Source organism: Acanthochromis polyacanthus, chromosome 20 (assembly GCF_021347895.1).
Source record: "Acanthochromis polyacanthus isolate Apoly-LR-REF ecotype Palm Island chromosome 20, KAUST_Apoly_ChrSc, whole genome shotgun sequence".
In the NCBI taxonomy this organism is placed as follows: domain Eukaryota; kingdom Metazoa; phylum Chordata; class Actinopteri; family Pomacentridae; genus Acanthochromis; species Acanthochromis polyacanthus.
Window position 1 is genome coordinate 23,591,682 of NC_067132.1, and position 26,768 is coordinate 23,618,449.

The 26,768-nt window shown below is 37.4% G+C and overlaps 2 protein-coding genes and 4 long non-coding RNA genes across 9 annotated transcripts in view; 3 read left to right on the plus strand and 3 right to left on the minus strand.

The window, feature by feature from the left end:
* Nucleotides 1–539: 539 nt before the first annotated feature.
* LOC127531299 (uncharacterized) lies at nucleotides 540–5,615 on the minus strand. The gene is made up of 3 exons (XR_007938358.1): nucleotides 5,467–5,615; nucleotides 4,921–4,984; nucleotides 540–719 (listed from the first exon to the last, which is right to left on the minus strand). It is a non-coding gene; the product is annotated as an uncharacterized LOC127531299 (long non-coding RNA).
* LOC110945527 (uncharacterized) lies at nucleotides 775–8,880 on the plus strand. Of its 2 annotated transcripts, XR_007938355.1 has the most exons (7): nucleotides 775–935; nucleotides 1,581–1,649; nucleotides 2,231–2,266; nucleotides 3,126–3,197; nucleotides 3,340–3,414; nucleotides 3,627–3,844; nucleotides 8,866–8,880. It is a non-coding gene; the product is annotated as an uncharacterized LOC110945527 (long non-coding RNA). The 2 variants fall into 2 exon arrangements; XR_007938356.1 differs by lacking the exons at nucleotides 3,627–3,844; nucleotides 8,866–8,880 and adding an exon at nucleotides 8,654–8,807 and having other exon boundaries at nucleotides 777–935.
* On the plus strand, nucleotides 4,969–8,436 carry LOC110954709 (uncharacterized). The gene is made up of 4 exons (XR_007938357.1): nucleotides 4,969–5,130; nucleotides 6,361–6,432; nucleotides 8,147–8,218; nucleotides 8,358–8,436. It is a non-coding gene; the product is annotated as an uncharacterized LOC110954709 (long non-coding RNA).
* Nucleotides 8,881–10,935: 2,055 nt separating the features above from the next.
* Nucleotides 10,936–13,134, plus strand: LOC110954713 (uncharacterized). Its single transcript, XR_002595939.2, has 4 exons — nucleotides 10,936–10,984; nucleotides 11,514–11,567; nucleotides 12,782–12,856; nucleotides 13,004–13,134. It is a non-coding gene; the product is annotated as an uncharacterized LOC110954713 (long non-coding RNA).
* Nucleotides 13,135–13,136: 2 nt separating this feature from the next.
* cdv3 (carnitine deficiency-associated gene expressed in ventricle 3) lies at nucleotides 13,137–19,292 on the minus strand. 2 transcript variants are annotated; one of them, XM_022199376.2, is made up of 5 exons: nucleotides 18,848–19,292; nucleotides 18,073–18,146; nucleotides 16,323–16,456; nucleotides 15,184–15,346; nucleotides 13,137–15,098 (listed from the first exon to the last, which is right to left on the minus strand). In XM_022199376.2, exons 1-5 carry the CDS (start codon nucleotides 19,031–19,033, stop codon nucleotides 14,972–14,974), a joined length of 684 nt encoding a protein of 227 aa, XP_022055068.1. In that variant the 5' UTR covers nucleotides 19,034–19,292; the 3' UTR covers nucleotides 13,137–14,971. The 2 variants fall into 2 exon arrangements, with proteins under 2 accessions (XP_022055068.1, XP_022055067.1); XM_022199375.2 differs by having other exon boundaries at nucleotides 18,073–18,149.
* A 1,020-nt stretch (nucleotides 19,293–20,312) lies between these two features.
* The window catches only part of tmem108 (transmembrane protein 108), a 66,106-nt gene continuing 59,650 nt past the window's right edge, over nucleotides 20,313–26,768 (minus strand). For both annotated transcript variants that reach the window (XM_022199377.2, XM_051940309.1), the window contains exons 4-5: nucleotides 25,806–25,957; nucleotides 20,313–23,251 (exon numbers count right to left, since the gene is read on the minus strand). In XM_022199377.2, coding sequence (XP_022055069.2) covers nucleotides 23,135–23,251; nucleotides 25,806–25,957 — 269 coding nt within the window. In that variant the 3' untranslated portion in view covers nucleotides 20,313–23,134. The remainder of the gene's footprint in view (nucleotides 23,252–25,805; nucleotides 25,958–26,768) is intronic.

The following is a 26,768-nucleotide window of genomic DNA, read 5'->3' on the forward strand; positions in this document are numbered from 1 at the left end:
TTAACATACACTAGCATTTTAGCCTGGGAGAGTATTTTTAGGTTCATTTTTCTAATTTTGGAATTTAACTTGGCCAATATATCTAAAACACACTGTACGCAAAATATTAAAACTCTCTCCCCATCTCATTACACATTCACAATTTTCCCACAAGCTTCCTCAATTATTCATATTTAAGCAAACATAGATATTTTTATTTATTTTAAGAAGTCTAAGCAATGTCTCTTAAATGCAACTTACAACAAAATGTCTGTTAATGTCATTTGTTGTTCTTATTTATATGTAACTTAGGATACTATGCAGCAAACAATTTCCACACCATGAGGACCAGCTCGACGTTTGAGCAAACAGGAGGCCAATTCATTTTCAAGATGAGACGACTTGCACTACTGTTTTTGTTTGGGACTGTTGTGGTAGCGACACAAAAGCCAGTTGAAATACAGATAAAGACAAAGAAATAAGATCAACTGATTAAGAATACCAACTGCTACTGTTCTTTACTGATTAATCTGTTGCACTTTTTGGTTTAATTTGTCTTTAATGACAAAATGATCTTCATTTAAAATAAATCTTTTGACTAAGTTTAACATAGTATCCCTAACCCGCTACTTCAGCATTACTACAGCATTGTTAACGTTTAACTTCTACCAGCCAAATAGCTCTGAAATAGTTTTATACAGTTCTTTAAAGGAGAATCAACATAGTTCTTAAGGGGAGACCTTCCTCTGGTTTACATGCATGTTTGGCTTGGACTTTGATATCAATCTACAATGACACACGGACCTCAAACTCCACCTCCTGACAAAGATACTACAAAGCAGACGTGGGAGCAAACAGGAGGCCAATTCATTTTCAAGATGAGAGGACTTGTACTACTCTTTTTGTTTGGGACTGTTGTGGTAGCGAAACCAAAACCAACTACAGTTGAGATACCGGTAAAGACAAAGAACTAAGATCAATCGATTAAGAATACCAACTGCTACTGTTCTTAATTTATTAATTTGTTGCACTTTTTTAGTTTAATTTGCCTTTAATGACAAAATGAATGATCTCCATTTAAAATAAATGTAACTTTTAACTTCTACCAGCCAAATAGCTCTGAAATATTTTTATATAGTTCTTTATGTGGTTTGAACTTTCTTTCTCTGACATTTCCAATTTAAAGTTTTCAAGCCGTGGAATATTTCAAATCAAAATTTCTAAAGACAAAAAAATGTAAGTTTTGCAAGTTTCCAAAACTGAATTACTAAAATCACATCAATATGTGATTGTCACACATGATGTATTTAATGAGTATAATGTAACCATTCAGTTTTAATTGTTACAGCCTTTTTTGATTTCATTTTAATACTATAAAAGTTTAAACTAAATATAGATAATTTGATTTTATTTCTTATTGTAAATTTTTTTAGGGAAAACTTAGTATCGGCCCACAGCATCTGTAATGCTGCTACATGTATTAATAATTTAACTGGTACATTTGAGATAACCTTTACAAAATCTGATGAATACTGGATACAAAGCAAACACTGCAATGCCTTCGGACTAAGTTCACTGATTGTTTTTAATTCAATTTGCAGAACAAGGCAGGAATTGTATTCTTTATGGAAAATGACGAGGGCTTCAACAATGCAACCAACACATCAACGGTATGTACTGCAGAGTATTTTGTGTGTGTGTGTGTGTGTGTGTGTGTGTGTGTGTGTGTGTGTGTGTGTGTGTGTGTGTGTGTGTGTGTGTGTGTGTGTGTGTGTGTGTGTGTGTGTGTGTGTGAACGCTCAATGTTATTTGTAATGATGGAAAGTTTCATTTGTTTAGATGAAATTTCTCCGTTCATACATTTAGCATAATGTGTATTTCAATTTTTAGGACTCCTGTTTACATTTTAAAAGTAGTAAGTTCACGTTTGTTACTAAAGCTGTCGGATCAATATTATCGGTTATGCAAAAACAGTAAGTGACCACAAGTTCTTTCACAGAGTTTATGAGATGTCTGGTGTGAGAAGCAAACATTAAACAATACAAAAAAATATATTTTTATGATGTAATTTTCAGTTTCTAAGTGGAATGTTTCACATTGCTGCCATTTCTAAAGAAAAGGTTACTTTGCTGTTTGTTTTGCTGCTTTATTTGAAGTCCAAAGTCGACACAAACACACGATACAAAAATTGGATTAAAATATATATGTATATGTTTTTTTCTTACTAACAAACAATGCCCTTCTATTGCAGGTAACATTGCCAAGAAAAGAATTGGACAATGCAGAGGTGGGTGCTGCTAAGTTTTATAAAGTAATGATTAATATATGATGGACTTTTCTGGTAGCATAAGGAGAAAATTTTAGGTATTACAACTTTTCTTTGCTTATGAACCAACTTCAGTACCTTATTTTAATCTTATTCTGATGTAAAACAAGTAAAGTAGAAGCCTATTTTTATAGTTTTATAGAGACCTACAGCATCATTTCACAATTAAATGTATTGGTCATTTAGCTGCCTCATTTGAATGCAGTGCTAATGATTTGACCAATGGATACTATTATTGATAAGACAAGATGGCAGAAAGCACAGATGCAGCAGCTCAACACTCTAAACACACACCATAATGTTTTCACACTAAGTTACTTCATTTTTCAATTTAGTTTTAAGCCACAATCAGAGGATACAAGCTGACAATAATTTTGTTCAAGAAAATTATTTCACTGTTTGAGTTTTCAAGGTTTTTGGCAATGGTGGAAGGTTTGACTTGTTTACTTGAAACTTGCTTTCCAATCCAAATAAAGCTAACGGCTGCTGCAGAGGAGAAAAGAGGTTTGTTTGGTTAGATAGTCCAAAGTCGAAAACCTTGCAGGAATAAGCAAACATAATGTGGCAAAATTGGACCAGAGTAAACATGGATGTATTTTCCTCATTAAGTGCAATGCCCTCCTATTTTAGGTTCCAGAGCAAAGGATAAAAATCAAGCATGTAGAGATAGGTACTCTAAACTTTCACAAAGTAAAACAATGAATAAGGAACTTTTAAACAGAGGCGAAACAAAAAAATGTTAACACCAAAGAGAGAGCAGATTAATGAATCAAAGGACTTACATCACTTTAAAAAGCTGATAACTATTTTCCCCCGTCAGTGGAATGGCACCGTGATGTCGTTTGAAAATTCTGCTGGATTTGCTCCAAAAACTGCTGACAATGACACACAGGTAGGAAACTCTTTAACACATAAGGACAACAAAATGCCAAGATATGCGAGACAATAAATGTCAACACATAAGAGTGTGAACATTAATTTGTCAAAAGGACTTACATCAATTTAAAATGCTGATAACTATTTTTCCCTGTCAGTGGAATGGTGTTGTGAGGCCAATTGAAAACACTTTTGGATTTGCACCAGAACCTGCTGACAAAGAGGACACACAGGTAAGAAAATGTTCAAGATTTAAAGACAACAAATTACAAACACAGCCCCAATAAATATTCCCCACATGATGTTAGCAAAGTCAATGATTTGTCAATCTGAAAAACTAGAAAAAAATATTACTGTTCAGTATGTATTCTTGTGCATGTTTTCAAAAGAAGGTGTGACAATTAACTATTTTTTTTAACCTTATATCACTCAATTCATCATCCAGGGAAATACAGACGAGTGAAAATGACACAGCAGAGAGTTCAGTTCAACAGGTCCAAACACATATGAAGTCCTGAGTACAGCCATCAGAATGAGGAACCAGCAGGGGATTTCTTCATCCTGCTACTGCTTCTTCTCCTCAATAAACATTTCATTAGAAACTATTGTGTGAAATTTCTGTCTCATTTCCTAATGTAGCTGATGTGGACCAACCCCAAAGAGGTGAGTTCAGTGTCAGCATTTCATCCCCAATTAGACCCAATGAACACCAACTCTGACAACAGAAGGGGATGTTAATTTTAAACGCCAAATAGCTTATTGTGCTTGTAGCTTATAGCGTGGTTTCTGTTCATTTTAACCGTATACTACTAACAAAAGAGACATTTAGCTACCTGTCCATCAGAAGAACATTCAATCAGGTCTTGGGCCAAGTTTTCAGTCGGTCTTATCCGGATGAAGACTTGAATCTCCCTGTTCTGACCGTTCATACTGCCGCTCGGAAACACGACGGCGATGGAGAGAATCTGAGTTCAACCGTCGGGAAATTACAACATGTGTTTATAACTGTACTAATATTAAAACTAAGTCTGCTAGAAATGTCAGACAAGAGCTTTACCGTTGGTAAAAAAAAAAAAAAAAAAAAAAAAGAGGAAATTTATGGAGTCCAGTCCATCTCTGTTCTGTCAACGGTCTGGTTTCGGACGCGCATTCACAGAGAAGGAAGATGGCAAAGCACGACCTCGAAAAACGTTTGAATTCAATTAACAAAAGTCATTGTTTATTCTAAAATCAAAACATACAATGTAGAAGAATTGTGAAAAAAGATATGTTTTACAATTACTGTATGTCTTCTTCCAACAAATGTCAACGTATCAGACTAATAGTCAACTTTCCTTTCCAGGCCTTTGCTTAGATGATACTGATCTTTAAGTAGTATTGAAATCATTGTACAGATCTGAGAAAATCAAAACAAATGGTTTGGAGGTGAGATTATACACACATTTCTTTACATGACAATCAGATTTAAATCTCCAATGGTTTGGATCACATGATTGACAGAAAAGAACTGAACAAGACTAATTTTCAATTTGTCATCCTTCCCCTTCTTCCATGACCTGGGTAAGACACTCCTTTACAAGATTTCACATTAAGTTTTTATGATAACAAAGCTGTAGTCTGGTATGATTTAACTGTACACTAAATTTGTTGAAAATACTTCTGGTGAATATATTTCATTGATAATGAGAATTAAAAAAAAAAAAAAAAAGAGAGAATCAACATAGTTCTTAAGGGGAGACCTTCCTCTGGTTTACATACATGTTTGGCTTGGACTTTGATATCAATCTACAATGACACACGGACCTCAAACTCCACCTCCTGACATAGACACTACAAAGCAGACGTGGGAGCAAACAGGAGGCCAATTCATTTTCAAGATGAGAGGACTTGCACTACTCTTTTTGTTTGGGACTGTTGTGGTAGCGACACACAAGCCAGTTGTAATAGAGGTAAAGACAAAGAACTAAGATCAATTGATTACGAATACCAACTGCTACTGTTTTTTTTACTGAATAATCTGTCACTTTTTTGGTTTGTCTTTAATGACAAAATGATCTTCATTTAAAATAAATCTTTTGACTAAGTTTAACATAGTATCCCTAACCCGCTACTTCAGCATTACTACAGCATTGTTAACGTTTAACTTCTACCAGCCAAATAGCTCTGAAATAGTTTTATACAGTTCTTTAAAGGAGAATCAACATAGTTCTTAAGGGGAGACCTTCCTCTGGTTTACATACATGTTTGGCTTGGACTTTGATATCAATCTACAAGGACACACGGACCTCAAACTCCACCTCCTGACAAAGATACTACAAAGCAGACGTGGGAGCAAACAGGAGGCCAATTCATTTTCAAGATGAGAGGACTTGTACTACTCTTTTTGTTTGGGACTGTTGTGGTAGCGGAACTAAAACCAACAGTTGAGATATCGGTAAAGACAAAGAACTAAGATCAATCGATTAAGAATACCAACTGCTACTGTTCTTAATTTATTAATTTGTTGCACTTTTTTAGTTTAATTTGCCTTTAATGACAAAATGAATGATCTCCATTTAAAATAAATGTAACTTTTAACTTCTACCAGCCAAATAGCTCTGAAATATTTTTATATAGTTCTTTATGTGGTTTGAACTTTCTTTCTCTGGCATTTCCAGTTTAAAGCATTCAAGTCATGGAATCTGGAAAACAAATATTTAAATTTTTGCTACCTCTGAATGTCCACTCTCATTCATTATTTGTAGTTACTAAAACAGATTGGCAGAAGTTCAAAATCATTCTTGTTCAGTCATGCTCCATCAATCATGCGATCAAATCTTGAGACATATTCATCTTTAAATCAACATTAAAATTTGTGATGACTTTTTTTTAAAGTGTTCCAAGTTTCCAAAATTGAACAACTGAAATCAGCTTCTGTAAATTCAAACATGTGGTTTTCAAAAGGAAATAAATCAATATGCGGTTTTCACACATTATGTATTTGAGCATAATATAAGCATTCAGTTTTAATTAAGAAAGAAAAATCAGTTTAAGCCTACAGCATCTTTAATGATGCAACATTTATTAAAAATTCAACTGCTACACTGGAAACAACCTTTATAAGATTTGATGAATACTTGATATGATGCAAACACTGCAATGCCTTCGGACTAATATCAATGATTTTTTCATTCAACTAGAGTACAGACACAGGGATAAGCCCAATGGAAAATGAAGAGGGCTTCAACAATACAACCACAAACACATCAACGGTATGTACCGCAAAGTATTTTGTCTCTCTCTGTGTGTGTGTGTGTGTGTGTGTGTGTGTGTGTGTGTGTGTGTGTGTGTGTGCGTGCGTGCGTGCGTGCGTGCGTGCGTGCGTGCGTGCGTGCGTGACATGTTATTTGTAATGGTGGATAGTTTGATTTGTTTGGATTAAACTTCCCTGCAACACACAGACTCAGATAAGAGCTGCAGAAGAGCAAAGAAATTCCCTAGAGGGAACAGGTCTTTCTAACATTTTATAAGTAGTAAGTTTACGTCTGTTAATAAAGATCTGCCAATATTATTGGTTATGTAAATGTATTAAGTGACCACAAGTGGTTGCAATGCTCAGTTCTTTCACAGTCAGAGTTTATGAGATGTCTGGTGTGAGAAGCAAACAATAAACAATGCAAAAAAATATCTATTTTTATGATGTAATTTTCAATTTCTAAGTGGAATGTTTCACATTGCTGCCATTTCTAAAGAAGAGGTTACTTTGTTGTTTGTTTTGCTGCTTTATTTGAAGTCCAAAGTCGATGACCTTGCAGGAATAAACAAACACATCGATACAAAAATTGGATTAGATTACATATACTATTCGTCAAAATTTTAGAACACCCCAATTTTTCCAGTTTTTTATAGAAAATTATTCATGTTAATGTCTCATTGTACTCAGAAATGAAAGCATAGACTAAATAAGCAAATTAAGGAAAACAAAAAATCTATTCAGAAAATGTATTCTAAACTTTTGACTCATCACAGTAGCCACCTTTGGCAGATACAACAGCTGAAAACACTCATGGTGTTCTTCCCACAATGAAAATCAAATAGTCTTCAGAAAGTTCTTCCCAACTCTGTTACAGGAGTTCCCATAAATGTGTGCCACTTGCAGGTTCCTTTGCTTTCCCTCTTCTGTTCAGTTCATCTCAAACCAGCTCCATGGGGTTTAAGTCTGGAGACTGTGCTGACACTCCATGTTTCAAGCTTACCCTCTTGTTCCTTTTTCCTAAAGTTGCTCTGGCGTAGCTTAACTTTTATTTTGGGTCATTATCTTGCTGTAGGATGAATCCCTGACCAACTAGGAACATACCAGAGCATACTCCATGGTGCTGCAGAATGCTGTGTTAGATGTTTTGGGTCAGGGTACAAGTCACAGACCCTGAATCCAGCAAAATAACCCCAGACCATCACGCTTCCTCCTCCATGTCTGACAGTCGATGTCACACAACGAGGAACCATCCTTTCTCCTACTCAGTGATGTACAAAAATCCTGCATGATGAACCAAAGATTTCAAAATTTGATCTATAAGTCCATAATATCATCTTCCAGTCTTCAATAGTCCATTGGTGGTGTTTCATGGCCCAGGTAAACCTCTTTTTCTTATTCTGACATCAAAACAATGGCTTTCTTGCTGCAACTCGACTTGTTAAATCTGCAACTCTAAGTCATCTCTTCACAATTGAAACTGAGACTTCTTACTACGATCATTATTAAGCTGTGCTTGAAGCTGTTGTCCTGTGAGCTGCCTATCATGAAGGCTGTTGTCTCTCAGAAACTTGTCTTCTGAGTCTGTTGTGGCTTTGGGTCTTCCAGACCTCTTCCTGTCAGAGCGCTCCCCAGTTTCTGAGTTCCTTTTGATGGTGAAGAAAACTGTACTCACTGACACTTTAAATTTATTTGAAATTTTCGGTAAGCTGATAACCATTTTTCCCCATCAGTGGAATGTTACCGTGATGTCGCTGGATAACCCTACTGAACTTCCTCCAAAAACTGCTGACAATGGCACACAGGTAAGAAACTCTTTAACACATAAGGACAACAAAATGTCAAGATATGTGAGACAATAAATGTCAACACATAAGAGTGTGAAGATTCATTGTCAAAGGACTTACATCACTATAAAATGCTGATAACCATTTTCCCTGTCAGTGGAATGGTGTTGTGAGGCCAATTGAAAACACTTTTGGGTTTGCACCAGAACCTGCTGACAAAGAGGACACACAGGTAAGAAAATGTTCAAGATTTAAAGACAACAACTGACAAACATAGCCCCAATAAATATTCCCCACATGATGTTAGCAAAGTCAATGATTTGTCAATCTGAAAAATCAAGAAAAAAAAAATCATTATAATTATTCAGTATGTATCTTTGTGCATGTTTTCAAAAGGTGTGACAGTTAACTAAAAATCTTTTTTAACCCAATATTACTCAATTCATCATCCAGGGAAATACAGACGAGTGAAAATGACACAGCAGAGAGTTCAGTTCAACAGGTCCAAACACATATGAAGTCCTGAGTACAGCCATCAGAATGAGGAACCAGCAGGGGATTTCTTCATACTGCTTCTTCTCCTCAATAAACATTTCATTAGAAACTATTGTGTGAAATTTCTGTCTCATTTCCTAATTTAGCTGATGTGGACCAACCCCAAAGAGGTGAGTTCAGCTTCAGTATTTTATCCCCAATTAGACCCAATGAACACCAACTCTGACTCTGGCAGAACCACACCCATGCAGGATACTCTGTATCAATTTTGATCATCCTACGTATATCCCTCCCTACTTGATCTGCTGACCTGTAACTCCACAACTGAGCAGGGGACCTTAGACTGATCTTCAGTGCCAAGTTTGATTGTCCTGAATTCACCACTTGCAGAGATATCTGACTGGACATACCCACATACATACTTACCCAGCCAGATACCGAAGCGAATGCTGTAACCCCACTGACGTACGTCAGGCGTGGTTAATAATTAAAAGTATGAGAAACAATTATTTGATCATACTAACACTAAGGGTTTTTTCTGTATGTTCAAAGTCTGATACACATTATTACCTTGAGTTGCAGAGTTCTACTGTCATCCACCAAAAATATTAGGGATGCAGTGATTCATATTTTTTTGCTTCTGATCCGATCCCTGAATTTGGACATCTGCTGATACCGATATCAGAGCTCTGTTTGCTTTAATATTACTATTATCATTATTGTTGATTTTATATGAGGCTGTAATAAACTACACTCTACAAGCAAGTATAATATGTACGAATATATGCATGTATGCCATACAAGGCACCTTGAGGTAAATATAAGGTCAGAAAAGGGTGTCAGAAAAACAGGAATTCCTGTTAACAGGAAAAATCCCAGGTTTCAAATTGACTGTCAATATTTATTAAATCCAAGACAGATGCACACAAAGGGTAAACTTCTCTAACACAATTTGTTAGAAAGACATTTCAGCAGCTGAACCTGAATAAAATCGCTTTAAAACTGGACAAATGTTGAATAAATTCTCTAATTATCTTAACATTTAACCTTCCTATTATCGTCGACTCCATTCAGTGTTTAGCGTCTCCAAATAAAAGATCAACATATTTTTTTCTTTATATTTAATAACTTTGTGTACAAAATTAATGTGATGATGTTTTCAGTGTCCTGCACATCTTTAGTTCTTCAGTGTTCTTTGGGGGTCTAAAAGCATCTAAGCACTGAAACCTTCAAAGATTCTCAGATTTCTGGTTCTGCTCGACAATCTATGAAACCCCACAAGTCCAGAAAGATATTCAATCATCTTGTCACCACAGTTTGTTAGAAGATATAAAACATTTGGTGTTCGGCGCAAATGAAAAACTGTTTTGTTACAAATCTATCTATCTATAAAAGAAGCTCACAAAAAAGGGGCTAATTTCTACATTTTGAACACATTTCAGTGTTTCTCCTCCCATATAACCAGCAAGGCGGCCTGCCTCGTCGGTATAGGCCACCGCCTCATTAAAATTCTGCCGACATTGCCGCCTCACTGGTCCGCGGCAAAAAAAAAAAAAAAAAAAAAAAGGTGCAGTGCAAAACCCGCCGGACCGACGAGACCGTCCGCGGGGGGGGGGGGGTGCGCACGGCTGCGGCGGAGACGGCCCGATAGTATATATAATTACTCCCCCCACCCAATTACTCCCCCCACCCCACCCCACCCCGTCAACAACTTTCAGCTGAAAGTGACCCCACCACCTCACAGCCATTTCAACCCAGGGGAAACACTGCATTTCAGCAGCTGGACCTGAATAAAATCTCTTTTAAACTGGACAAGTGTTGAGTAAATTCTAGAATTATCTTAACATTTAACATAGGAGGGGTCATTTGCAGTGTTTCTAGGGTAGAATATAGAATGTCTGTTCTGTACAACATTTACTGCCAAAAGAATAGTTTTGGAATAGAAACAAGCTTTAATTCTTCTTACACTTGTGGGTACAGATTAAGGTTAAATAGTTTTTATTGATATTGTAATACCATTCACTTCCAGTGGCAATATATCAGCAAAATAAAGCTTGAACTGAGAAGTAGTCAACATCCAAAAATCAGCAATCTTTGTGAAGGTAAGCAGTTAGCACCAAATGGGACTTTGATATTAAACTAAAGGTGAAGCAGTGCAAACACCTAACAGACTCCGCCTACAAACAAAGGCGTTATAAAACAAGCATATGCGCAGACTGGAGGAACATTTTCACCAAGATGAGAGGGCTAACTCTACTCTGTTTGCTGGGATTCATTCTTGCAGCGTCGGTAAGACGGTGTCATTGGTGGATTTTCAATCTTCGCAGATTTAGTGATAAAGAATCAGCTGCAATTGGTTTTACTCTGGAAGGGTCTGTGGTATTCAAACTACATTACATTTTGACTATTGCTTTGTAAAGTTTTACATTTCTGTAATTTCATTTTAGTGATTTTAACAAAAGATTTTATTTAATGTTGTTATATTTTCACCAGAGGAGGAGAACTATCGTTACACTAGTGTTAAAGAGATACCGCTGATATAAATCCAGATTTAAACAAAAGTTTGATTTTTATTGTACATTTGTTCTTTCGTGTATTCGTTCCAAGAATCATCAGGAGCATGCATCATACTGCTGCTGCTGTCTCTGTGGAGATTACTGATTAATTATTTTGCTACTTTGTTTGAACTCTAATGTCAATGACCTTCCAGCATCGGGGTGGACAATCTGTTGAAATGACTAAATACAAATATCTAATGTTGCAACATTGTTTAGGAATCTATATTTTTCAATTCAAGTGATATCCTTCTTAATTACAGCTGCATGAAGGAGGCACAGTGCCGCTTCAAAACCAGAAAAGCCCCCCATCGTATGTAAGTAACAAAAATTTTGTATTTTTTTTAAATAAATTTATAAGACTGGTCCTAAAGATTGTACATGTTTAAATGTATAAAGTATTGGCACTACATAGCACCATTAAGGGGACATGTACATAAAAAATGCTTAAAAATCCATGCTTTGTAGGACTCAGAAACTAACGTACCTACAAACCCAGAATTCACACATTGTCAACTCCATTAGCAGTTTAAAAAAACTGGTGATGGTGAAGACTTGGTGAATAGAGGAGGAATGGCCCTTATGTAATCTTAAAAATGATATATCTTATGACCTTTACCCACCAATTTAAAAAGCAGAACTTTAACAATCATCTTTTTTTTCTTATCACTTGAGGGTTTTAAAAAGTGTACTGGTCTTCTTCATGGCATGGTTTTGTGTCCACAAATACACGATAGGAGCGAGCAACCACAAATGTCTTGGATCGAGGCATGTCTCTTGCCCACATCCCTCCATCTGTGGTGTTTCCTAAGCTAACCTTACACAAGGAAATCCAAGCATTATTTCCTATCTTACATTTGGCAGCTCATAACACTTTCAAGACATGTCCATGTCTACATGGTCGTGTTGTCTGCCTGGAATAACTGAAAAAAAAAAATTCCAATATTTTGTGGCCAAATAACGGACAAACAACAACATACAGACTGCTAAGTGTCACAAACGGGGCTAATGCTAGCTTTGGCTAAGAAAGCTAAAACGACAAAAAATTAGGTATTCATTTAAAGCTGCATATTCGAAGTTGTTAAACAAGTGCTCATAGAGTTGAAGTAGTTAAATGTAATTTACCTGTCAGCAGCACCAGTGTGACGTTTCTGTCTTTGGCGGCCGTTAGCAGTGTTAGCTAGTAGCTTCAAATTCAGCTTCAGAATGTCTACCAACTCGTACCAAGTAAAATTTCGCCGAGTTGTCCTGTCTCGAATCATTCTTTAAATAGGTCTTTTTTGTAATCATTTTCCCTGTGAACGCCGTCTGTCATCGTTTTGTAAATATATATTTTTTCGTTTAGATAAACACATCAGTTGTGTAGCCTGTTAGCCTGCCGTTTGAAAGCACCTCTTAGTCAAGTTTACAACCGAAGCGAACTGCTTTATTACCGTGTGCGACAGCGACACCATGCGGCCGGCGGCAGTAACAACAGGCAGATCTTCATAACAACACTGATTCTTATTTTTATTTTATTATTGCATAATAGAACACAGGTGGGTGGATCCCTCTGGTAGTCACAGGTGGTTTTCCAACTCGACCAACTGCTGGAAATGGGGTCCAGGTAGGAAACTATGACCGCAACTAGCATTTATGATATGTAATAGCAGTAAAGATAACAGTAGACAGAGTCAGCAAATGTATGACAATTGATTCCAAGTTGTTATTTTTTATATTATTTTTATATATGTTGGTGGTCTCATCTTCTCAGGGGGAGCCTAAATGAAAGAAGACTGGCACCAGACATGCTCAACAGATGAAAGCATGTCGTGAATCCTGACGGAGGCAAATGACCATCATTCACTGGTGTTACAGTCTTCTTCAAATAAACATTGAAACGTCTGTTGTGAGAAAAGTTTCTTTTATTTGTTAATATGCTTGGGATGAGGTCATTTATCTTTTTTTCCCCAAGAGCTGGACCGTTTGATATTTTATCCATGTGTTTTTCTTTTTTAAAAAAAACCACCTACTCAGACAAAATGAGACAACACAGGATGTAAGCATTGTAGGAGGGATAACAGGATCATAGAAGCTTTAAGTTTACAAATAGACAATCGCTTTTCTGAGGAAAAAAAAACCCAATTTCCAACTTTAAAGATTCAGACCAGACAAAATCACAAGGACCACTTTATTTCTAGGGTTAGGCTCTTTTCTTCTCATCACAAATATCTCATTTCACCTGAAGCGTCCGAGCAGGGATCAATGCCTCCTGACATATTTTATGGAACAGACACAGAACAAAAATTCAGTTTTTCTTGACCTTTCAAAACTATGCTTGTAGTAAAAACCCATTGGATTGTAATTGGGTAGTTCTGTTGGTTTAGGGGTTGTATGCATGAAACTGAGACAGTGGGATTACCTTTGAGGAAAAGCCTTGTTAAAAAAAGAAAAGTCTTAAAACTGGAGGTCGAAATGTACCACTTTACAACAAACTATTAAAGTTGCGAACTCAACATGGGCAAACAACCTCAACAGATTTGCATCTAAAGTGGTTTCCCATCTTTTTCTTGACACAGTGATATTTGAGACAACCTAGTGTCAAACTGCAGTGAAGCATTTGTTACCAAGGGAAGGGTTTCAGATTAGAACCAAGCTTTAATTGCTCTTTTTCTGATGTTTAAAGAGAAAAGTAAGGGCAGCAAAATCAATCAGTGAATATGAAAGACAGTTAGTAGTTGTAATCATCAGGCAAACTACAACAGCACTACATTCTCGAACAGAAGAGTTTTTTTTCCTTTTGCATGTTATTTTTTTCACAAAGTGGTGAGATCCAGAGGCAGGCATCAGCCCGCAAGACAACAAGCAAAGTTCTCTTTAGATGACAATGCAGTTTTTCTCTATCAGTAAGGCCACTTTATATAGAAATTCTAAATGAGGACCACAACCTATCTCTTCTTGTCCATAGATCTTTGCAGAATGTCATCATCATCATGAATGGAGAAAAAAAAAGCTTCAAGTTTCTAAATCAAAGAGCCTGATGGCCAACTTGTATGAGGAGGGGTGGGGGTTGGTGTTTGCCCCCTTCACCACCACAGCGAAAAAAAAAAACACTCAGTCCATATGGTCACCACCAGCTATGCTGCTGAGGTAGTATCCCCACTCCAGAAGCCCCAAACGCAACTCAAAAACACACCTCAAAATAACCATGTGCGATTGGGTTATAACCATCTTGCAAAAAAATAGATATTTTCACAGAAGTTTGTAAAATCATCTTGCCTAAAGTCATCTTCGATCCTCTGTGGCTTTATCAAAGCAAGTTGAAGTCCAGAGAGAAGTTGCGCCACACAACTGCTGCTCTGAGTATAATCCACAAAGGGCAACTACGTCGCCTTTTGTTGCTGCTGCAGTGTCATACGTTTGGGTGTATTTTGCTAATTCCGTTTCAATCATTCCCTCTCTCATCAGCCCCTTCAGATGCAGTCCTTGATGCAGTTTTGCCAACCAAATGAATGTAAAAGTCTGATCAATTTAAAGGGAGTGTCGCTGTATGTGCTGCGGTGGTACTGTTGTGTGTCGGTTTGCGTATCTATGGGGCTGTGTGTTTGTGTAAGTAACCAGTGTGGTGATGGTGGCAGCGTGAGCTCTGTCAGGACTGCAGTCCACACAGCTGGAGTTCAGCTTCCTTCAAGGGGCCGGGCAGGACCATGCTGGAGGGGCCAGAGGACGGAGGGAAGCAGCTCTACTTATCCCCCAGGATGGCGTACTGGTTGTCGAGCTGCAAGTGCTGCATAGAAGCGCCGCCTGTCTCCTCTCTACCACGGTTCCTGTGTTTCACAACCTCAAAGGTCTTCTCCATTTCTCTGTCCCTGAAGCAACGAACACGGGATTGCATTAGTCAAACGGCAGCAACACATGATACTCGCAAACTAATCTCACTTGAAGTCGACTTACTTGCGCGTCTCAACATGCTTGGCGGTGGAAAGTAGAGAGGGGAACTGTGCGTCACTGAAGATCTCAGGAGGGCCCTGGCTGGGGCCTCGTCTGGTGGTGGACAGTCGAGCTCCTGGTGGGCGATAAACGCCAGCGGGCTTTGACTCGGGCACCTCTACTTCCTCTGTAGCGAGAGAACATCAATCAGACAAGAAAAAACATTTTCAATTTGGTGAAACTGCTTTAGGCTATGTATGTGATTGTTTCATGATAAAACACAAAACATTTTAAAATGCTCTTCGTGCACTTCCATAATCCTAAAATACCCCACAAATAAGTACTGTAATTATCTAGCATATAAAACACATTTAAATGATAGAGGTGACAAGATATCAAGAGTATTCTTTAAATTGATATAATTAAGTTTATTTTATTATCAATAGTACAGAAATAAATCCTTTTCTCTTTACATATACATTAACAGATCAAATCCAAAACAAAAACATTACAGCTTAGTAATGACTCATAATAACAAAGTAATTACCCGGTGTTAACATAGGAGTAACACAACAGTCCTAACACAGAAATTAATTTCAGATAAAATATACCCAACCCCCCAAACACCTACAGTTAATCTGAAATTATAAAGGAATGGAATTTAAACGTAAAAATAAAAATTCAACTTCTGTTATTTTTGTCTTTAGGACTAACCAAACTACCTTTTTTTAAATGAATACTAACAATAAATACTATATCTGTTTACTCTACTTCAGTTCATTTTCTGTTAATCTTCCTTGCTTTTAGTATTTGCATACAGTTTATATCTTGTACTTGTGGCATCTTATTTTATTTTTCTTAGGTATTTTAATTCTTATTTTTGTAGACACTTTACACACTTCACACAAACACTTATAGAAACTTACATTTGGTACTTTGTATTCTTTGTTATTTCTATTTTACTACTAACCTCTGTGTAATTGTGTAATTCCACAAACCTTTGTTTTTTGTTTATTGCACTCTGGCAAAATAATTTCCTCCAGGGTGAATAAAGCAGATCTTACTTCACAAAAATCATTTGTGTGACTCATACACAGTGTTCTTGTATGAATTTTTGACAGATTACAGAGCAGATGTCAAGCAACTGAGGTTGGTTTACTCACCCACGGGTGCAGCAGGAGGAGGTGCAGCACCAGACTTGTTCCAGGGACCGGACACTTTGTCTCCACTGACCAGAATGATCTCTCCATCCTCCCCAACCTCCTCCTTCTCATACTCCTCTTCCTCTTTCTCGTCACTGTGAACAAACAGAAGGCAGGTGAGGAAGTGAACATATGCTGAGCTGCTCCGGTGCCTCCAGACAGAACAGGGAACATTTTGAGGCGGTGGATATAATCAGTTGCATCACAGCCGACCTTGTTATGAAGGTTAGGAGCTTATGTGTTCCGTCTGGCAGCTTGAAAGATGGATTTTTAAACCCTTTTCTCCTATTTTCTTTCACAGAATGTCCTATTTGTCTCTGTATATTCATGTAGGTAGAAATAACCAAATACATTCACATCAGTTCAAGGTGAATACACAATAAATCCACTTCTGTGTCTTATTGTTGACTTTTGTGAGGATTCACATCTAATCTATACATCATTTAGTGTTGTTCAAATGCATCTGAATGGCAGCATTTAGCACAACTGCATTCAGCACAACTGCTTTGGAATTTTGAGTTTGTGGTCAAATAATATGTTTGACATTTGTTTGTCTGTGCAACATTTGCAGCAGGAATTTTATCTAGACCCTTTCTTTTTAAATTTCAGACAAACAAGTTGTTTTAATATCTGATTATATCTGATATTATAACATGAAAGTGTTCATACTATCTGCATTTTGCACAAAAAATTATGACAGAACCTATTAGAAAGATAAATAATTGTGATAATGACAACAGTTTTTAACATTTTATGCCTAAAAAAGGTAAATAATTTTCTGCAAACAAGTTTACCATCAACTTGTGATTATTTCAATTTCAGTTACATATTATAAATCAAACTTAGACTTGCTTTAAAATCCCTTAACATCAAAATCTGACCTGGAGCTGGGCTAACTGTATTTAGAGCTAACTGTATTTATGGCCACACCAACTACTTACTTAAATTGTTGCAGGTTTATTATTATTACTTCCGCCAAGGAGGTTATGCGATCAGGTCCGTTTATTTATTTGTCTGTCTGTGTGCGTGTCTGTGGACAGGATTTCTCGGAAACTACTTGTCGGATCTTCATGAAATTTTCACCAGAGGTGGATCTTGGCCCAGGGAAGACTCCATTCAAATTTTGTGTTGATCTGGTTAAGGATCTGGATTCTGGATCCGGATTTAGATTTTCCAACTTCGTATCATCTTCCCTTGGCGGAGGTCAGAAATCTGGGATTGCTCTTGTTTTCTCATTTATTTTGTTAGTTGTTCGGTCTAAAAAAGGTTAGAACATGTTGAGAAATATTGTCGAGTGTCTCCTAAAATCCGAGATGACAAGCTCAAATGTGTTTTGTGTGCATCCGTAAGATATTTAGTTTACTGTCATGGAGCAGTAAAGAAACCAGAAAATGTTCAGATTTAATTGGTTGAAATTTAGATTTTGACTTCCTCAGATGGGCTGATTATAGAAAGAGTTGGTAATTAATTTATCAGTTAACAACTAATCTATTCATCCATTTATTAATGCAGCTGAAATTGTAATATTAAACCCTGAATCTGCCCCACAGGTGATGCACAATGGCATAAAAACCATCCTTTAAGAGATTTTATCTTTCGCAAAAGCTGTTGAAGCATATTATAAGTATGGTGAAAATCATTTTTTACTGGCACTCACTGGAAGGCACCAAAGCCAAGATGCAAGTGACAAGAAAACACATTTTATTCTCACCTTATCTGCAAAGCTTGGAGCCGAAGCCCGCTGTAGTCCACTTCTTTCTGCTCAAACTCTTTCCATTCCTCGTCCTCCTGGGCAGACGGAAGCATTACTGAATGTTCGTAACAGTAAAAGTACAATAACATCCTTATAGCTGTCAGTGTCGCACGTGTTTTCGGTGAAGGTCAATTTAGTGAGGCTATCCTCTGGAAAAATATATATTCTCTGGGCATTCTTGCCAATAAATGATTTCAAGGCCCCAACATTTTAAGACAGCTGCATCTACAAGTGTGACAATTCTTTTAACTATCTAATAGAGGACTTAGCTTTTTTCAACTAGTCATATCTTGATGTTACTTAAAAGCCACATTCTGATAATCCAGGAAAACCTTGTGACAAATGGCGGCTAGGCCTTGTTGGAAACAACAAACAAATGGGTGATATTTGGGTTTGTATCTGGTAATATAAACACGGAAGCGGTTTAGTTAGTTGGTCCACATAAGCACAGGGTGTAACAAAGCACACAAGTACGCTTGTCGTGTCAAATTTGGTCCCCCGTCAAAAAAGTGTGTCACTGAAAGCCATATGCTAGCTACAAACCGGCGTTTTCCCCTCTCCGTGTTGAAATATACGCCCATTATTTTCCTTTTTAATTTGACGAAGTGTTAAAAAGCCGCTGTCAGCAAGTGGGAAGCATTTTTAGACGTACATATTCAAAATGTGACACGACACCGGTAACTGGTAAAGACGCTAATGAGGCAAAAAGTTCCAGGAGAGCAGCGTCGGTTACCTTATCAACCTGCGCGTCCTGATTCTCATTTTTCGTCGATTTTTCCTTCTCCTTTTTGGTCTTTTTCACCACGGCCGACGTGGGCCCAGCGGCGGACTCCTTCCCCTTTCCCTTCTCTTTCTTCTTCTTTTTATCCCGCTTGGCAAAGAAATCGTCCAGGCTCTTCTCTGTCGGTACATCCGCCATTTTCAAAGAGCAGCGTTAACTAGCGTCAGTTGGCTAACCGAGCAATGACAAACGTGAGAATCCGCGGTGGGAGAGTGAGGACAGCGGCTGAAACGAGCGGCGGAGACGAAGCTGCTACCAACTCGGGCAGTTTAGCTTGTTTTTAAGGGCTGATTAAAAAAAAAATGTCCACCCTTGTTCCCTGCCTGAATCGTTAGCTATCCTGTCAACCATGCCATGCACGGACTATTTGACAAATCTGCACCGTCACCCGGAAACACCCCGGCTCTGACCCGGACATGTTTCGACGTAAAAAAAGAAAAAAAAAAGAAAAAATCTACATCAGTAGAATATTGTTTCCAATTACTTTAGTTTATTTGGAACAGGACAAATTAAAACAATTAGAGAGATTACAACTTTACTGCAACTTTATTATAGCTGATATTTAAAATCTGGATGTAAAAGTGTCCAGTCAGTAGTGATGCTTTGCAACAGTATCAAAGAATACTGGCTAGTAGCTTGCTAGTGCTACATGAGGCTAATTTAGCATAGCTGCTTAGCTGTTGTGTATTTGTAAATGATATTTTCTCACAAATCCTGGATAAAGTATTGAAAATCACTGATGTCCATTGGAACTTTCTTACCTTATATCAAGAAAATGTAACTAAAAAGTTTTATTCTGACACTTTTATATGTTATAAAAGTATTATATTTTAGGTTAAACTGACTGGATAATGCTCCATGAGACTTTAAAGCTAGCATTTTTTTTAAATGAGCAGGGTAAACCAGAAATTCTAATAAATGTGTCTTATACTTAAATTAATTTTTCAAAATCTGACTTCCATACATACATTTTTAATTAACACAACTTTAATTTACTTTAAAATGTATTTGGGCCCAACTAGCTAAGCATGTGTTCATTCATACGTCTATAAAGATTTTAAAACAGACGTAAAAAGGTGGCCCAGTGTTTGAGCCACCACATTTCACAGATGTAAACAGGTCTAGAAACCTGCAATAACCCTCACTAAAAATGAAGCCTGTCCTCAGCAGTAAAGCAGGCTTGTAAACAGATTATTGAACTGACGTCAGACTCCCAAAGCCACTGGTCATTTGACCAGTTATAGCACTGGTGCACAAAGAGAAAATTCCAGCTTAACGCATCAATAGATGTGTTGTGGTCGGCAAGACTTGCTTACACTGCTTTGTCATGTAGTAAACCAATAGTCTGACATACGACACACACATTTCCGGTGCTTGAAAACTGTCCAGAAGAAAGTAAATCAGGCAAACAGAGTAATCCATGTCTTTTCTTTGTTTTATTGCTCAGCAGTAAAAAGTACAGTGTATACTACAGTACAAAAAAATACATAATGTTGAACACTGCTCCACCGTGCCACTGAACGTTTTGTAAAATATCCACTTTTTTTTTTTTGAGCGTGCAAAACAACAAGCCCAGCTGTGAGCATCCAATGCAGGAAATATCAATATGTTTAACTGTGTTGTTCGGCGTCACCTTTTTTTCACTCAGTGATTTCGGAACATCTTGCAATGCAGAAAATCTTTAGCGATGACAGAGGCAGGCAGCATCGATTACTGAAGAAAACTGCAGCAATGCAAAGTAAAACAGATGACAGAAGGACCACAGGTTCAAAAACGCAACAGAACATTCAAATCTTCTGATTAAACCGGCTCTGTATGTGCTCACAGTAAATATTCACCGTACATTATTTGTCTCGCTGTTTTTCTTGGTTTAAGGTCTCTAACATTTATTAATGGTTCGACAACTAACTCACAATCATTCAGCAGTTCAACACACACATGGACAAACACCTTTTGTTTATGGAGGGAGACACAACAGTAGCAAGGTTGGTCTAATTGTTTCCTACAGCGGTGAGAAATTTTTTTTTCCTCACACCGGGACAAAACCAGTAGCCACTTCACGATATAGACAAGTGACGAACACACATACAGAGGCACACACAGGTACGGACACGCACAGACAAACAGATAAAAACGAGCCGAAAGTGATACAAAGTCTGGTTTGACTTAAAATAACCGTGACATTTGGTTAAGGGGGCGACAGGTCTGTTCACACGCACGCTTCAGTGCACATTTACATGCACCGACAGGGCATTCTTCACACACACACACTGATATATAAAGGGCCAACATAAGGACTTAAGACATCTATGTGGTCCCTCTTCAGTGAAGCTGGTGACACATGAGGGGGAAAAGCCATTTTAAGTCGCTTTTATTTGACCAGCATCTGAGAATCGTTCAAATAATCTGTTCAATAAAACCTGAGCCCGTACTTATCAAACTGCTGAAAGACAAAAAACTTATTGAATTGACTTTTTCTATTTATAAAACATGATTTGACCTAAAATAAACTGGAAATTCAGAGAGATCTCATACATTTGTACATTCTATATGACTACAGCAGCTGAAGCAAAACGCATATGCATATGTATAAGCATTTAATTAACATTTGACAGGATGTTTTCCTTTTTCTTTCTGCATTTGTCACGGATAAAAACAACAACAAAGTATTTGGAATCGTTTTCTATACATTTTTAATGCACTTGTCAACAGACCTCATTAAATAATTTCTAGGATGTAGCTCATCTAATAGCAGCAGGCTTTCTTTCTTTTTCTATTCTGGGCATCTTTTGTATAGATTTCTTCCAATTTCCTATTATTGAATCCCTATTTATAGTTTAAAATGCATTTTTATACGTTTTTAATGTTTGACTATGTTTTTTATGATTTATACTTTACATTTTGCATTAGTATGTTTTTGTGAACAACAGAAAGTGACTTTATGAGGCAAGCATTTGAATTATTATGATAATATGTATTACATATTCTGAATACATTGGATATATAATGTTAATTTTACAGCTTAACTGCACAAAAGGACAGACAGAAATCAAACGCATCTTTACATAACAATGCTTTCTTTCGTCTTTCTGTATTTGTCATGGGTAAAAACAACAACAAAGTATTTGAAATCCTTTTCTATACATTTTTAATGCATTTGTCAAAGAGTTTTGCCTTAATTAATTTCTACGATGTAGCTCGTCTCTACCAGCAGCAGGTTTTCTTTACTTTTCCATTTTGTTTGACTTTTTGTTTAGATTCCCTCGAATTTTCTATTTTTTAACCACTATTTATAATGTAATATTTATTTTTCATACAAACGTTTTATTGTTTGAGTTTGTGTTTTTATGATTTTTACGTAAAAATTTTGCATTAGTATATTTTTTGTTCGTTTTTTATCCTACAAAGCATCTTTCAGGTGTGGAGGGCGATTTTACAAGGGGAAAAAAATTTGAATTATCATAAAAATATTTATTATATATTCAGAATATATTGTTCGTGTCGCAGCTTAAGAGTAAAAAGATTGCCAGGCAGAAAATTAACATGTTTTTTTTTTTTTTACATAATAGCATCACACTGAGTAAAATATATGATTTTTTTGTCAAAGAATAAACAACAATACTTTTAAAACTTGGGTTTTTAAATGTCTGCTTACTTTAAGTTAATTGCTTTTTGGAGGATTCTTAAATATATAGTGTCTAAGAAGTTTGATAAATACAGGCCCTGATTTCACATACAGCATTTTTTCCACACATTTCTGTTTTCCCCCTGACTATGTAGGTGCTATATTCAAGTTCAACAGGCTATAAGTATTTTGGGATTGATCTTAAAAGAAAAATAACATTACAAAGAACAGCTTAAATGTCTTCATAGCACATTTTGCTCTCTCTAAAGCAGATTCTCATGTGGCCACATCCGCAGTGCACTCACCGTCAAGCCACTGTAATGGAACAAAACCCACATATACTCTGTATTTTTATAAAGACAATAAAAACCTTTTATCACAATTAAGCCTTTTTGTAGAAAATGTACATCAGAAAAATATGCAGGTGCATCCTCATAGTAAATAGTGTCTGTTTACATCGCTCTTCTCTCAGGTTGCTCTTTGTGTTTGTAATATACAGTATAAAGTCAAAAGTCTCTGAATATTTACCACATATATAAAATAGACAACAACAGCAGGGGGAGTAAAGGAGGACGATCCAGCAGCGATTTTCTTTTCTTTTTTCCTTTCTGTCTCTATATGGCAGAAGCTTTGTCTCTGTTGATGAAGAGGGTCTCCTGGCAGAAGGGGTTAACCAGGACCACGCTGCTGCCGCTGTAGTCTCCATTAGGGGGTAGGCAGGTGTCATGCTCCTGCAAGTGAAGAAAAATTAGCACAGGGCGCCAAACAATAGCCGTAATTCATGATTCAGGCTTCAGGGCTGGGCATTAAAGCGCACGCTGCAGTCTACTGTATCTAAGTCACTCTACAAGCGATGAGCAGACAGTTTAGTGTGGAAGCCAACGGAATAAAATATGGGTTTGGTGCACCCCGGGGCTTTTAGGGAGGGGGCGAACAAAGATATCTGACAAAGCTAGATGAACGGATACAAAGGGAGGTGGAGGGAAAGATGTAAAAGCTTCACAAGAAGGGAAACAAAAGGTAGAGACAACTCAGAAGAAGGCAGCACAGGGACTTAATAGAGGGAAGGTGGAGGAGGGGGGGGGGGAGTTGATGTCGAAATGGTTGTTGATGGTGAGTCAGCAGCAGTGAGGTGGAGGAGGGAGGTGTGAAAAACAAAATGATTTGTTTTACAGCAGCAAAGAGGCCATTTCATCTGCGAGATCCAATCAAAACTGAACTAACGCAGGCCGTCATTTAGGTCTACGGTGATCATTTCTCCCAGAGCACCGGGGGGGAGGCTACGGCGTGAGGCTTCTGCTCTACAGAAACAGGTAAAGCAGGAGGGAGAACAACACCTGGGTGTCACCAAGGGCATCCTACACATGATCCAACCTCAGCTTCCCTCTCCTGACGCCCCCGCAGGCGGCAGGGGAATGCAAATTGAGCGGAGAAATAACAGCAAGGAGAGAATGAAATGGTCACTGGAGAGACGATGACAAGCAAAAACATGCAAACAGAGCAAGCAATGATACATGCAAATGATGTGGTAAAGTGGAGGGAGTAGGGATTTGCAGATTTAATACATAATGTAGTTACTGTACCACTGTTATACATTAATGTTTCCAACAGATGGCGCTGTAATGCACCAAAAAACTAAGATGCTACCAATTATGGTTTCGAGATAAAGTTCACGGTCATAGAATAAGCAATTTTTAGCCAAAGTAAGTTCAAACTCAACCCCATTTAACCTTAATTTTACCAGTTGATCAATCAAATACTGCCAAAACATAAACAATATTAAAGTAGGCTTAAATTTCTTCATAGACCCCATCTATCATGATGAATTTTAAGGAAATGTGCCTAAATTTCTGTGCAAAAAATGCAGAACATTTCCAGCTGACAATGCTGCACAATATAACAAAACCTAATAACATCAGACAGAGTTAATAAGATGATTTTAACAATCCTAAAGCTCCTTACTGGATGAAATAATAGCGGGGAAACTGTCTGTTAAAGGATTAAGCTCTGAAGTAATAATTAGAAACGCTGCCAATTAGCAGAATTTTGATGGTTCAAAAGATTTGTGTGAGAGTTCAAAGCAGCCCGAGAATCAAAGAGTTTGCTTATGAGGCCGAATTATTAGAAGTTTCGGATGAAAAATTCAATTTGTTTGGGGGAAAACATCACATCAACAACCATGAGGCTATAACAACCACTATGGACAAACTATAGACAACAATAGACATGAATCGTACAACATGAAAATGCAGACATCATGGTGGGTTTGGCTAAGAACTGGCACCTTATTCTTGATAGTCTGATGCAAAGAAACTACTAGAGAGCAGAATTTAGGTGCTTTTTGTGATGTTGCGGATGATTCGGGTTCGAGCGCTGCATGCAGAGAAACTTTAAAAGCTGATATTTGATAAAAGTCAGTTTACGAATCCCAAATGAGGTGTTTTATCTGTATGCTGACGGATCAGTTTTTGAAATGTTTGAATGTTTTTAGTTGTATATTGAGTAAAAAGTCAGATGAAATTCATTAAACACTGTTTAAAGATGAATTAATACTAGATTTGCTTGTGTGTAATTTTTGTTTTAGCAAGAATGACAGAAAACGCATGCTAAGACAACATACCCTTGATCCCTCAAATTACATTATAATTATTAAACCAAACTTTTTAAAGCAGTTTTTAATATGTTAGTATGTATATTGCTGTTGCTATAGGTGTCATTTGGTGTAGGACACTTAAAGTCATCAATCAAAGTACTCTGATAAATTTTGCTGGTCTACAATCTAATACGATGCAAAAATGAGTTTCTGCAGTGTTGTATGTATTTTTGCATCTAGACACCCTAAAGGGGGAGCATTCAAGACAAGTTATCTCGCAATTTATTAAAAATGATGAATCAACCTGACAATATATCCCCACATCATCCTAGATTTAGTTGCTGCCGTTCTCTACATTTTCATCTGAGATATTATAATAACATTCAAAGTGAAAAACCGTCTAAGAATCCGTGCTTTCACAGATTCCCTGCAGGGTAAAAATCTCTCTTTGCTTGTTCCAGACAGCGTCCCCATAAATCGCGGTAATACAGCGTCACGCTCAAGCGCGCCTCAGCAGACCTCGGGGCTTGCTGACAGGGGAGATTGGACATGGATCCTCTTGTTGTTTCCATACTCATTAAAAGCATTTTGCTGACTGATCGTGAAACATCAAGTAAATGTCCTAACTGCTTTAGAGCGCGCCGTGCCAAACAGTAATAGAGTCGTAGTGGTGGCGCGTCAGTAGTTTGTACCTCACTCTCCAGAGTGTGTATCTCTCTGGGCAGCTCCACAGCGTGCCGGCTGAAGTAGTCCATGGTGATGGCGTTGTTCCAGTAACTGAGGTTGTTCTCCTGACTTGACGACTTCTTCTTCCTCCTCATGCAGCACACAGTCAACAGCACGGCTACAGCAGGCAGCACAGGAAAAAGGGGGGTTAGTGAAAGAAGCTGGAATCGCTTCAAAAAGCCTCCGAAAGCTCCCACACTAGCTGCTCAGGTGGAGGCTGTCATGTTTCAGGACAGCAAGCCACTGTTAGAATAAACTGTGCTTGAAAAGGAAGAAAATCCACTTTAAAATACTGTTAGAAACCGCTGCAGGTTGTGTGTCGTGTAGTCATTTGGAGCTGTCAGTCTCTGAGTAATAAATGGTATGAATAAGGTTTCAGGAATCCAAAAATATATTAAAAATGCAGAAGCGGAAAGATTCTATTTTTCTCCAGCAGACCAAAATGCAAAAAAACAAAAACAAAAAAACAACCTGTACTTTGCCTCAGGTGCAATGCCTGCTCCTCGATGAAAACCCTACTCTCTCCAAATTAATCCAACAAGATTAGGCCCTGAGGGGTTTCTGGGGGCTGTCAAGAGGCATTCTGGGAAATTACTAGATCACTAACGGAGGCAAATGTACTAGTAGAGCAGGAAGGTTGAAAATGAAGATAAAAATCATACCAACTCCTGGAGTAAAACACAGTTATGATATGCAGCATGCATAATCTAATATATAGGCCACTACTTGGATCAAGAGTGAAAGTTACTCTGCTTTGTTTCCAAAAGTTACATGAGAAGATCAAAACACTCTCACGTCTGTTAAACATGAATCAGCTAATTAGCTTAGCTTGGGATAAAACTGGAAAAAGTGCTGTCCAAAGATTATAAATTCTACCTTAAAGTATCTCCAAAGCTTGCAAACAAACACATTGTTTGTTTAATAATCAC

What these genes read in the sequence shown, in the direction of transcription:
- cdv3 (XM_022199375.2), bottom strand. Translation starts at nt 19,033, where the DNA reads ATGGCGGATGTACCGACAGAGAAGAGCCTGGACGATTTCTTTGCCAAG. An exon ending in AGGACGCGCAGGTTGATAAG is followed by an intron (nt 18,150 to 18,847) that starts GTAACCGACGCT and finishes CCGTCTGCCCAG; the next exon opens with GAGGACGAGGAATGGAAAGA. An exon ending in TCCTCCTGCTGCACCCGTGG is followed by an intron (nt 15,347 to 16,322) that starts GTGAGTAAACCA and finishes CTCTCGCTACAG; the next exon opens with AGGAAGTAGAGGTGCCCGAG.